General features: G+C 39.8%; 1 protein-coding gene across 1 annotated transcript in view; it reads left to right on the top strand.

Annotated features, from left to right (window-relative positions):
- Positions 1 to 13349, top strand: part of FAIM2 (Fas apoptotic inhibitory molecule 2) — a 257188-nt gene that overhangs the window by 157283 nt on the left and 86556 nt on the right. Inside the window, exon 7 of the mRNA XM_044083822.1 lies at positions 12246 to 12285. Within this exon, the coding sequence (XP_043939757.1) occupies positions 12246 to 12285 (40 nt within the window). The remainder of the gene's footprint in view (positions 1 to 12245; positions 12286 to 13349) is intronic.

The raw sequence follows: 13349 nt of genomic DNA, 5'->3' as shown, positions 1-13349 counted from the left end.
TAATTGCAAAGTACTTTGCTAAGGTAAGGGAAAATAGCTTTTGTACTTTACAAAGAAAAAGCACCAAACCAGGCATGCCCAAGGGTCAGCTTCTGGAGATTTCTCCTGTCCAACTAGTGAATCTGGGCATACTGGGTCAATGCAGCAATTGGCTCATGTACACAGACAATCCTCTCCTCCTACCACCCAACACTACAACCTGCGAGAGATGCACTTACATAGCCAAACTGGAAGCAAAGCTCTCTCCACCCAAGATTGTGCTAGACAGTCAGGAGGAGAAGTTTAACACCCGCACTACACCTAAAGCAACACATAGCCCTTCTAAACCCACACCACCAACACCCACACATAGCAACACTAAACCCACATATGTGGAGGCCCTTAACAGTAACCTGCTCAAGCAAGAAGGACTTCCAGAGCTGAGATGCAAACACCAATACACAAAGTGTCACATAGCTCACAACACAAATGTGCCACCCAACAACAGCCCCTATGGCAAGACAATGTACCCAACATTTTAGTCATAGGTGACTCTATAGTCAGGCACACTGATGTCCCACTCACCAGGCTAAACAAGGCGAAAATTACAGTCAGCTGCCTGTTGGGTGCCAGGATCCACCACATAACGCATGCACTCAAGTCACTCCACAACAAGTACAAATATGACTCTGTCATTGTCCATGTTGGAGTGAATGACTTGAGACGTACCTCCCTGGATTACATGAAAAGAGACATGGAAGACCTCTCAGGTCATGTGCCCCAGGCAGGTATGACCCCAGCCCTGAGTAGCATCCTGCCTTTGCCTAGAATGATACCACAGTATAAGGACAAAATGATTGACTTCAACAATTGGCTAAGCTTCTGGTGTCATTCAAAGGGGATCTGTCTGCCTGGGATGACATGATCGACAGACCACAATGCTTTGCCAGAGATGGTCTGCACCTGTTGCCCCTGGGATTCAGGTTACTGGCTAAGGCTCTTGCCACCCCTATAGACTTTTTTAGGCAAAGTTCAAAGGACAAAACCACCACCATAACAGGTACAAGCATGCAAAATCTGAAGGTAATGCTACTCAATGCTAGAAGTCTAAACCTCAAAATGCACTCTGTCGAGGCACTCCTAAAAATGGAGAACATCGATATCTGTGCAGTAACTGAGACCTGGTTCAAGACTCCAGGGAGCACCCCTGTAATACCAGACTACAACTCTTACCACACTTTTTGGCCACCAAACCAGGACCGAAACATTAAAGGTGGAGGAGTGTCCATATTCACCAAGGATATTCACAACACCAGGCTAGCTGCTCAACGCAATGCGTCTGAAATTCTCCAGGTGCAACTAACACTAGGTAAGACTGCAATTCAAATTGTAGCTTGCTACAGATCCCCCACCATGTCCCAAGATTCTCACTACACCTTTCTAAACATACTGAAAAATATTAAGATACAACCAAACACCCTAATACTGGGTAATTTCAACTACCCTGCCATTAACTGGGAAAACTACTCGTGCACCAACAACTTTGCCCAACGGTTCTTGGAATTCATAAATTCCAACGCACTGGATCAACTAATTCTTAGTTCCACCAGGGGCTCCAATATCCTAGACCTGGTCATTACCAACATGGGAAATCGATGCTCCACACCTACAGTCACCCCTCGTTGGTCAGGTCTGACCATAAGCTAATCACTCTTGACATCCACATCCCACTCCCACCCCCCAGTAAGGAAACCTCCGTAAAAAACTACTCCAAAGCCAACTTCATGCTATTCAAGTCAGAAGTGACAAACTTCGTGACACCCATGCAGATGGGAACTGAAAGTTCTACTGCTGAATCCTACACTAAGGCACTGTATGAGCACATCCAACCATGCATGAATCGTGCCATCCCCAATAGAACCAAGATGCTCTCCTCCAAAAAAAGGAAGCCAATCTGGTGGTCTCTTGTCATAAACAAATTTTACAACAAAAGGAAGAAACTGTTGCAGAAAAGAGGAGAATCCCAGAATGCAAAAAACTCCCTTACCAGCCTCAGTAAGAAGCTGAGATCCCTCATAAAATCCTCCAAAGCTAGTTAAGAAAATAAAATTGCCAAATATTCCAAAGACAACCACAAGGCATTCTATAGCTATGCCAAGAATCTAAATGGCAATGCTCGATCTGCTCTGAGCTACAATGGAATGGCATTAAATATACTGATCCCAAGGATATTCCCAATATCCTGGCAGACTGATTCAGTGCAAGCTTCACTCCCCTCTCACCCCCTAAAGGGCCCATCTAAATACCGAAAGATTGCCAAATCTCTCCAAAGCTAATAATACAGCATCCATGGGACCAGATGACATCCCAGGCTGTGTACTACATGAACTAAAAAAATGAACTGGCACCTCACCTAAGTGTCATGTTTAATCATAGCCTCACCTCAGGCTTCATGCCCACTGAGTGGTGCACAGCTACAGTTATTCCACTCCACAAGGAGGGATCCACCTTGGATCTCGAGAACTACCGCCCCATCAGTCTGACGAGCCTGATCTGCAAGGCCATGGAATGTATTATCATGGAACTTATAAACAAACTAGATAAACTCTGTAAAAACACCAAGACGAACTGGAACACAATAAGAGAAGGCTAGAATAATAAAATGATTTAATGAACTCTCAAATAAAATTAGCGCTTTCGGCGGAAAAAAATACACCGCCTTCTTCAGATTACACAGCAGGACTGAGGAAACAGTTATTTATACATCAATGAAAGATACAGGCCTGTGAGTTTAGTTCTATAGTTTTGTTTAATTTTCGGTAGAAATGCATAAATTGTAGGGCTTATAATGTAGACATGTCTTTTTTGCATATATATTGGTGACATCTAGTTTCATTTACCATACTAGCTTAGGTAGTGTTTGTTGTACCTTTTATAATCATCTAATTGTAAAGGTATTTATTTGAAAACATAAGGCTATTTTATAATTGTACATAAAAATGTATTTTTATTTATTTTCATATTGCAATGTAAGCTGACGGTACCTTTATAACTTTTTTATTGCGATCTGGCAAGCCAGAGGGACACCTAAATTGTTGCTACCTTACATCAGAGTTACCGCATAGCTTTTGTGAATGTGATCTATTTCAGCCTTTGTTTGTTTTATTAATAATAATTCTAGCATTTGGACAACTTGGACAAAGCTTGTTTAAATGTTACAGAAGACATCTTTCTGGTCATTCATAATACAATGAGTAAGAAATGTATTTTAGATCTGTCGTTCTCATATGTGTTTTTTGCATCTGACAGCAGTGTGCAAATGTTTATGGGTGGTTGATTTAACTTTTAGGTCGCCATGACAATTGTTTCATTTAACAATGCACTTCATGTTCATTGGGCAACTATCTTTCATTGATGTATAAATAACTGTTTCCTCAGTCCTGCTGTGTAATCTGAAGAAGGCGGTGTATTTTTTTCCGCCGAAAGCGCTAATTTTATTTGAGAGTTCATTAAATCATTTTATTATTCTAGCCTTCTCTTATTGTGTTCCAGTTCGTCTTGGTGTTTTTACAGAACTTATAAACAAAGACATTGGCAACCTTTAAACACTGGACCTCATGCAGTTTGGGTTCATGAAGGGCTAAGCTTGTCTCCTGAACCTAATTGACTTCTTCGAATCAGTCTCCAAAGCCGTGGACAAGGGTCCTTTGACACCATTTCCCACTCTGGAATCATAGATAAACTTACTAAGCTGGGCATTAATCCCTGCGTCACTTGATGGGTTGCTAACTGGCTTACTGACAGAACCCATACTGTAAAAGTAGCTGACACCAAATCCAGCTCCAGACAAGTGACAAGTGGAGTACCTCAGCGTTCAGTCCTGGGACCGCTCTTGCTTGGCATCTACTTCTCTGAAGTACAGGCCAACACTAAGGTGGCTAACAAAGTTCGCTGAGGAATGCAAACTGAGAGCCATTACTGAATCCCCAAATGATGTGGATATTCTACAAAAGGGCCTTACAGAAACAGATGCTTGGTACCAGAGCCATGGGCTCAAGCTCAATGCCAAGAAATGTATAGTTATCCCCTTTGGTAAAAAAACATGTAGCCATGAACTACCCCATAGGTGGCAGTACACTAAACACCAAAAGTGTGATAAGAGACTTGGGGACACAGGTGGACAGTGGTCTCACCTTTGATAACCACATTGCCACAACAGTCAGGAAATCCTTCTATGTGGCACACCTCATCACTAAGGGCTTTTCATCCAGAAGAAAGGAGGTCATTGTCCCACTGTACTCATCCCTCATTAGACACATTATAGAATACAGCGCCCCATTTGGTATGTACCTCTCAAGACATCTGCAACAACTGGAAAGGCCGCAGAAATACCTCACTAAAAGAATCACAGGCCTAAAGCAGATGCCCTATGCTGACCGTCTAAAAAAACTCCACCTATACTCTGTCGCATATCGTCTACTGGAAAGGTGATCTCTGCTTAACATACAAGGCCATGTCAAACCCAGAGCTTTTGGACATGCTACACTTAAAGAAATCCCAATCCCTCAGAGACACACGCTCCAGGAATGCTGGAGGGATAGGTTCCTGACCCAGAGACACCCCAGACTCTGAAATAGACTGCCCATACATGTCAAGCAGAGCGCCTCTTTGGCTGTCTTCAAAAGGAATCTTGATGATTGGATGGGAGATAGAAAATTCACCCCAGGGATCACATCAGTCGCCCTGCTAGACAGGGGTCCAGGGAAGTAAATACTGTGGGAAGAAATAGCCAGGGAATTGTTATGGTTAGGCTTGTATAGGATCTAGGGCCGATAACCTAGTACCAACCTATGAACCTATACATTTGGATGGTATAGTCTGAGACTGCACTATGTGTATGTAGTTTTTCTACCCTTGCAGGGTATTTGGTTGGGCAAACCAGTGAGTTAGTTAATTTAAGAGACTATGAAAGTTGCAAGGGGCCTTGCCTACATGCAGAAACTGCTTTTTTTCGTGTTGTCACTTGCACATTTGGTGGAACAAGTTTATATTGCTGTTTTCTGTCAGTAGGCTGTGTGTTATGTTATGGAAGTGGAAGCAATTTACAGATCCCAGTTTAAGTCTAATGGTTGGGTAACTGATACAGGAGGCTCCTTTTAATGAAAGTAGACACTCTAGTTTTTCAGAGTTGCTCCACAAATTTGCATTTGCCTGTTGACTTTAACAAATTCCCTTTAACTACCACTACATTTGAAAAGGAGGATATTTGTGTTTGCAAATTATTATGAAACTAACTTCAGACAGGAGGCAATATATGTGGTTTCTTTACATTATACAAATAAATTTACTTCAAAGCCCATTATATGCTTAGTCTCCTTTACATCTCCTCAGTATTTGCAAAGAAGTTTTCCCTTAGTTTGGTAATTATTGGATAAAAATGTAATGAAAAAAGAGGTCCCATGAAGGACACAGGAAACAACTTTTATTCCTTATTTTTCTTTGTGATCCACAAAATGACAGCAGTTCTAGGTTCGCGATAAGCAAGTACTTAAAAATCAAACTGCATACAATGTTAACTGTACAGCCTGTTGTATTCTTTTTATACCAAGGGGCTGTATTGGTGATTCCGGATTTAGGTGACACATATTTATATATCTACATATGGAAATCTCAGTGAAGTTCCTCACAATTTCCATGGGAAATAAACATTCCCTATTCAGCTCTTCACCATCCTGCCTTCCAGTTGCTCTCATCCTTTTTCACTACATGCCTACTACCAGTGTTAATTTATCACAGAACCCCACGGTTTCATGTTTATCTCTGTCTAGTCAGCTACCTCATATGCAGAGACTCTACTAAGGATGTGCATTTCGGCATTAACAAGGCCCTGTATTTTTTTCTGTAGGTTAAGTTTTAGTTTCAGTGTAAAGTTGGATTTATGAACCTCTCAGTTAAAAATAATGTTTGGGGTACTTACCTGAACTCAATCGTACAAAAGGTTTTCCTTTCACAATTGTAGTGGTCCTACTTACTGACATTAATGAAGACATTCTTTCCACTTGAAAAATAAATCCTTAGGGTTGATACCAGATTAGACTGTCTCTTGTGGCAAACAAATTTAGCAATAAAAGAGAACAGTAATTTATGGAGTGCTTCCCCACCTCCTTCTCCAGGAGCAAACTAGTAATCTCACTCCTATTTTCCAGGCTGTTTTTGGGTTTGTTCTTTATCTTAGCATTGAATTTTATTAATTAGAATAGAATGCACTTATTGCAAAGCAGTATGATTCTTCTGTAACTCTTCAGCAAAATCTCAACACTGCAGCCTAAGTAAGTCCTTATACTGACCATTTTTAAGCACAAACTTGACCACTAGCTATTAAGTCATGCTTTTAACTTCTGACATCCTAAGCTATGTTTACCAACTTACCCATTCATAGAATTATACATCCACAGTAGACTGCTCGAATCAGAGGACAGAACCTCAAAAGTAGCAATTCCAAAAGATGCTCTAATTAGGAACTTGGAGGTAGATTTGTGGAATATGCTTCACCTCACCAGCCTAACTACTTTCAAAAAAAAAAAAAACTATAATTTCATACTTGAAGGGGTAGCAAAGCAAGCATGTAAGAGATGTACATCTCTTTCTTTTCGGCTTTTCCCGGTTAGGGGTCACCACAGCGGAACTTCGGTCCGCTAATGATTGGCAGTCGATTTTTATGGTGCGAGTTGCCAGCCCGACGCCCAACCTTCAGCGAAGGCACGCCCATTCACGCATGTCTTTTGGAGGCCACTCGACCGTGGGGAGGACATGCAGACTCCACACAGAAGGCATTCCAGCCAAGAATTGAACAGGAGAACCTCTTGCTGTGAGGCAACAATGCTACCGCTGTACCACCGCGGCATGTAAGAGATGTACATGCCAAAATAAAATAACGGTAAGCAGGAAAAGCAGGAGCAATACAACTCAATAGATAACTTGACTGAATTGTTTATAAATCTTACTGAGCATTTCACAGTAATACTGAAATTATCTAAAAATGTTAGCCACTTTATTATGTCAACAGATAACATACCTATAGAAGTGAAATGTCAGACCAATTATATGATATAAGTGTAATGTGAATCATGTTTGTAAATGACTATTTAATTTTCATGTCTGCTTTGATTAATGAAGTGTAGACATTTTATAATGATTACTTTAATACTAAATGGTTACCACACCTGGACAATCTTACTAATGCATATTAACCCTACACTTTATCAAAAAAAAAAAAAAAACTTTCATAAAAATATCACTACAGAAAATATTTAGACACACAGTTTTGGCATTAAAATCCCAAACATGCACATATTTCATCTAACTTCTTTCAACATCTTTATCACTTGACAAAAATGTGTTTGACCACTTTCCCAAACACTAAGCTTACTGGATGAAGTGATGATTTGACTTCACAATGGCAGTAGTGACAGGTACATAAGCAAATAAAGCAACTGTTGTTATGGTGAGCGACACACATTCCGTTAGATGTCTACTGCTTTCTTTGTTTAACACTGGCAACACTGCAAGCCATATGCCAGACTTGACAAAATCTAGTTTGCAGGTATCTATATTATAGAAGTTGGCGCGGATGATTAATGTGGTTTTAGCAAGCTGCTTCCTGTGGTCCAGTGGTCCAGAGTTTGACTCCCTCAGTCTCCACTTTTTAACTAACCAAATAGCTCCTGGGCTGAGCCTAAAATAGGTCCATGGAGATCAGTGTTCGATCTCAGTTAACAAATGCGGATTAAAAAATATATATATAGATAGAACAAAAGATATATATATATATATATATATATATATATATATATATATATATATATATGCATATATATCTGTATGTATAATAAATAAGACATTGGTAACACACGGCTGACAATAATGCACATTTATTAACAAACTGTTTCTGTTTGTTAATAAACGTGCATTATTGACAGCCGTGTGTTACCAACGTCTTATTTATTTTACATTTGGTTGTTTGGTTCTATGTTGGATACTTTATTCGGTGTTGAGGAATCTTTTTGTCTTCATATCTGTATGTATATATGACTTGTGAGCAATAAAGCTGCAGGCTGAGAATCCTGAAAAAATAACTATGCACTTTAGATGGGTCTACTTCAGTATATCAAAGTATGACAATATTGAATCTCAACTCGTCAACACCATAAAATTGAAAGCTCACTTACTCGAACTCCTGGAACAGTGAAAATATCTTCCAGGAATGTAACCACTTAGCCACCACCGAAAATCAGCAAAACAAACCACACAAAACCCACCAGAGTGGGGAACCTCTCCCCCCACATCCCCCTAACTAAATATACCGACTCAGAAATCGGCACGTTCTGCACATGCTCTGGTGATTGGAGACCTACACCCCCACCCCACATCCCTTGCTAATTTTATATACTATTTCTGAGATCGCACAGTCCCCAGGGAAAGGAAATATTCCTCCATCTGGGGATTGTTGATTTCACACACATATCAACGATTTGTTTGGTTTGACCTAATGGTCAGGTGTGTGTGTATGTGTGTATGTGTGTGTGTGTGTGTGTGTGTGTGTGTGTGTGTGTGTGTGTGTGTGTGTATATGCATGTTGGGAGTGCAAGGTGCAGGGTTTGAGTCTCACAAGGTATAATTGGCTAGGCTTAAAATGGCTCGCAAGGGCAGTTAGCTTAGTACTAACCTACGAAACCTATGAAACTATGTACACACGTACACACACACACACACACACACACACACACACACACACACACACACACGCGCGCTCACACACATATATAGAGCTACATTATCATCATAGGAGACACGTGGGTAGGTGACCATATTGTAGAAGATCTGCTGTTAGCTGATGGCGGTTCATCACATTGCATGCTTCTTCACTCCTTACACATGGATGGCATGTATATATATTTACACTATTTGGGTCTCCGTACTTTTCCATATTTTGTTGCTGAGAATGGATGCACACATTATTTTATTATTTAAAATTGTGTTGTTAGATGCAACTTATTATGTTCCTTTTTACATGTCCTGCTTACAAACGTTTATTTTGTTGTAGTTATAGATATAGAATTTGCTCTTTATTGTAAAAAGAACTGACGAAAAACATGATGTAGCTGAAGTCCAGTGATTCTAAGGAATGGACTACAACAACGTGGGGCTAGGCATGCTCTGTAAACTCATAGCCAGCTTTAGGCACTAGCAAACCCTGCGGTTGCTGGGGGTCCCCTGTTCCTGGGGGGGGGGGGCCCAACCACAGCAAGTTATCTTACCTTGATATTTTGTGACATATCTGTCAAACCAACAAAGGCTAGAAAATCAATCTTGTATACTTAATAAATCAGGTGAGTAATAATTCTTATTTATATCTCCTTTAAAATTAAAAACAAATTTGCTTATAGTAATAGTGTTTTATCAAGCAAGGGCTTTCACAATTCCATGAAATATTTTACCACTAACATAGTGTCCATGGCTTAGTTAAACCCTGCTGGTGGACATTCTCTACACTAAAACTAACAAAATAGCCCACTTTAGGTACCTGCAAATACATGTGGCTGCAAGGGTGGCCTCTTAATCATCTTTCACTGTGTGAGGGCCCCACAAAAGCTGCTGCTGGTTGGGGAAAATGAGGAGAAAATGTATTAATTTCATTATTATTCTGAACAGGCTATGACCCTGTTAGGATAAAGCTGATAATGAACATGAGCAAGGCAAGCACTAGAGAGATCAGCAGCCCAGTGTGACCAGCGTCCGTGTATACCTTGGATTTTAAGAAGAGCTAATACTTCTCATCTACAGGGATGGTTTTCTCTTTCAGGGAGTTTTATAAATACTGGCAGAATACCAGATACTGTAACTCTCAACTTCTTCACTGAAGAATTCAGAGCAATACCAATAATAGCAGAATAAAGGCTCAAAATCAGGAACACATTTTAAATATTACTCTGATTCAATGAAAAAGATAATAGAATAACACCTTTTGTATCAACATGGTTTTTTTTTGGTCATTAAGTGTAAAACTCTAATGTCTGGATTTATTGATTGTCTGTAATCCCAAATGATTTGCAAGCAAATCAAACGTGTTACAAAGGACAATAAAATTATGTGCAAAATTAGGGAAGATCTGTGAAATCAGGGACAGTGACAGGTTTGCATTACTCCTCACTTAGGGAAGGTCTATGAAATCAGGGACAGTGACAGGTTTGCATTACTCCTCACTGAGGTAAATAAAAGTGACTCATCCCTGCTGCTGTTTGACGACTGCTTAACAGCAGTCACTGATCTGGTGTGCACAACGTATTGCTGAAATAATACATAATGTGTGTGTGTTTGTGAAAATGTTAGTGAGTTTTATCTGTGCACACACGCAATAATGCCAGGATGTATACATTATTCGTCTGAGTGTCAGTAAAAACTGTAGCTAACAAGAAATTATATTTCAAATGTAAGTCATAAAATGTATCCCAGAACATTCAGACACTTAGATCTTCTAAGACTCTTGGGGATCCCTACTCCCCAGACTGTATAAATGGATACAGAGGGCTCTCTTAATCATCCTTGACTGTGTGGGGGCCCCACAAACACTGTTGTTTGAGGAAAAATGAGGTGAAAAATATATATATATTTTTCTGATTATGCTCTTTAACCTGAACAGGGCTGTGATATGACCCTGTTAGGATAAAGTTGATAATGGCCTCTGCTCTCAACTGCACCCAATCTAAAACCAGCCCTGTTCAGATGTGTGTGTACAGAAAGCTGCTGTAGGTTATATGGGGGGGGGGGGCAGGATTGTGGTATTATTCCTCATAGTCAAATCTCAGACATGTGCACATGAGGTCATTACAACTTGTGTTTGGGCTGAGGACAGTGTGGTAATTGTTTCTTTTACTTTTCTCACATACCTCAGAAGTGTCCAAAGAAGATTACTACAGCTTGTGTAGGAACAACAAAGTAGAATGCGTTATTATAATCGTTATTTTTCACTCTCACAATCACACTTAGGACACATATACAGGTGGCTGGCTTTGACAGTTTGGGCTGAGGAGTGAGGAGACCTACTATGTATATATATATATCAGCAATTCCATGAAATACACAACTGTGGCAGTTTGAACCTCTGATTTCATCCCAGTCTAACACCAGAGGGATGCATAGGCAGTCTTTTGGGGGGGATCGGGAGGCAGGCAGTTCCCAGATAGGAACTACGTATCCAGACAACAAAGGGTTGTTAGTTTATTGTGAGCTACTGTTTTGTCATCTTTACCTTGGGTACAACTTATGTCTTCCATGAAAGAAAAAAAAAACATAAAACTGAAATTCTTTTCTTATTTCCTAAATGGTTATTATGGTACTGTCTTTGCTCAAGAAATGTATGTTGAAAGGATGCAATGAAAACTAAAGCTGAACAGCAACACGATTTCTTTTCTTAATCATAATTTCTGTTCAAGCCATTATTGGATGAAAAGGTGTGTAAAAAGAAAAAGAAAAACTTTAAAATGCACTTCATAGCATGTAGAAAGTTATAGATTCTTAAAAATGTTGAACAGTAAGACAAACTGTGAGAAAAGAAAGAAAAAAAGTAATGTGCATGGTATGGGGAATGGGAAGAGTGGAGGCTAGTGTGTGTATGGGGGAGGTCTGAAACAGTCGGCCTAAGGCACCAATTCACCTAAGAACAGACCTGTACATAGAGTTGCTGCAATATATCATTGCTGCAACTAAATGCCAGTAACTGTAAATGTCCCTTTTTGTGCGATAAGCCAACACAGTGTAGTACACAAGTCTTGTAATGTAAGAACATTGTAGCTAAACATCAGTCAGTGCATACTACTTCTAAAAGTTTGCAGTATGAACTAAAAGGTTGCTTAGGAAGGGTGGCAGTGACAGGGTGATACATAGACTGGAAGTGCCTAGGGGGCCCCCAGCTTAACATCTGCTGGGGCCCCCCAAAATGCTAACACCGGCCCTGGTAGACTGCTTTAGTTTTGGAATAAACAAGGTTGCAATTTCAGGTACTTTTAAGGAATATAGTGGCTGGATCTGCTGTTATGGTTAAAACCTGACGTTTTACTGTACTTTTTTTACTTTTGGGGTATGATTGTCCTTTAAATATTAATTGGTCCTTAAAAGTTTGCCACTTGATGAAATGAGTCCTGTCTTTAAGGAAATGGACTGTCCACAGCTGCTAATGGTGAAAGTAATACATTTCTTTTTATTTGCAGGAGGTACTTCCCATGGAACTTCATCTTCCTCACTATCTTTGTAAGTATCTGTATTTTATTGCATTATTCCAGCTGCCTGATTAAATGAATACAATGTGTTATTGTTTTCTGTTTCTTCTGTTGCCTGCATGGTAGGATATTGTATGAAATGCACACCCTTTTCTTGCACGTCAGATTTTAACATTTAGTAGCGTTGTCGCCTCACAGTAAGACGTTGTCCTGTTCGATTCTCAGCTAGAGCGTCTTCTGTGTGGTGACATGCATGAATGGGCGTGCCTTTGTTGAAGGTTGTGCGTCAGGGCTGGCAACTCGGCACGTAAAAATCTACTGCCAATCATTAGCGGACCGGAGTTCCGCTGTGGCGACCCCTAACCGGGAAAAGCCGAAAGACTCAGTCAGTTTTATAAAATAGTCATATATTAGAAAGAGACGTTTCACCTGCCATTCTGCATCTGTGCTGTGCTTCTTTGTAGGCAGTGTGATATAGCAAGTACTGAGGGAACAATGAGAAGCTGAAATGAGGCCCTTTGAGCTACAGAAATTGTACAGTAATCCCTTTCTGTTCTATGAATCTTATATATGACACAGCATTCATAACATATTGACATTCATTTGTATTATATTACATAACATATCATGAAGGCTGTGTTTTGTCACATACTAGTTTGTTGACACCTCAAGTCTCTTTAAACGAAGTGCCACACTATCGATGCTTCAGTGCGTTGGCTGTTGTTTTGGTGTAAGTGCTTTTTAAAACTACCTCTGAGATCAAGAGGATTAGGATAATGAGAAACGGTGACTGTAACTCTTTCTTTTTCTCTGAGCTTATGTGACCTTGCAGTTAGTATATTTAAAGATTGTAGTTATGGGGACAATGCCTCTATTTTGGAGTATGCAGAGGGGTGCAGGAACTGTAAAAGTAGTAGTTTATGGGTATTTTGTGATGTTCTTGATAGCGACATTATCTCTTTGCATTATAATGAAGTTTAAATATTTAAGTTACAATATTTTGATCTTGAGTATGGTTTACTTGTTGCATTGTAGATCCCAGAACATAACACTGCATAACATATTATAGCATATAACAACATAAAAAATAAGCTA

This window comes from Protopterus annectens, chromosome 9.part0 (assembly GCF_019279795.1).
Source record: "Protopterus annectens isolate FY-2018-M chromosome 9.part0, PAN1.0, whole genome shotgun sequence".
NCBI classification, from domain to species: Eukaryota; Metazoa; Chordata; order Ceratodontiformes; family Protopteridae; genus Protopterus; species Protopterus annectens.
The sequence above is the reverse complement of the archived record's forward strand: the minus strand, read 5'-3'. Positions and strand labels throughout refer to the sequence as shown.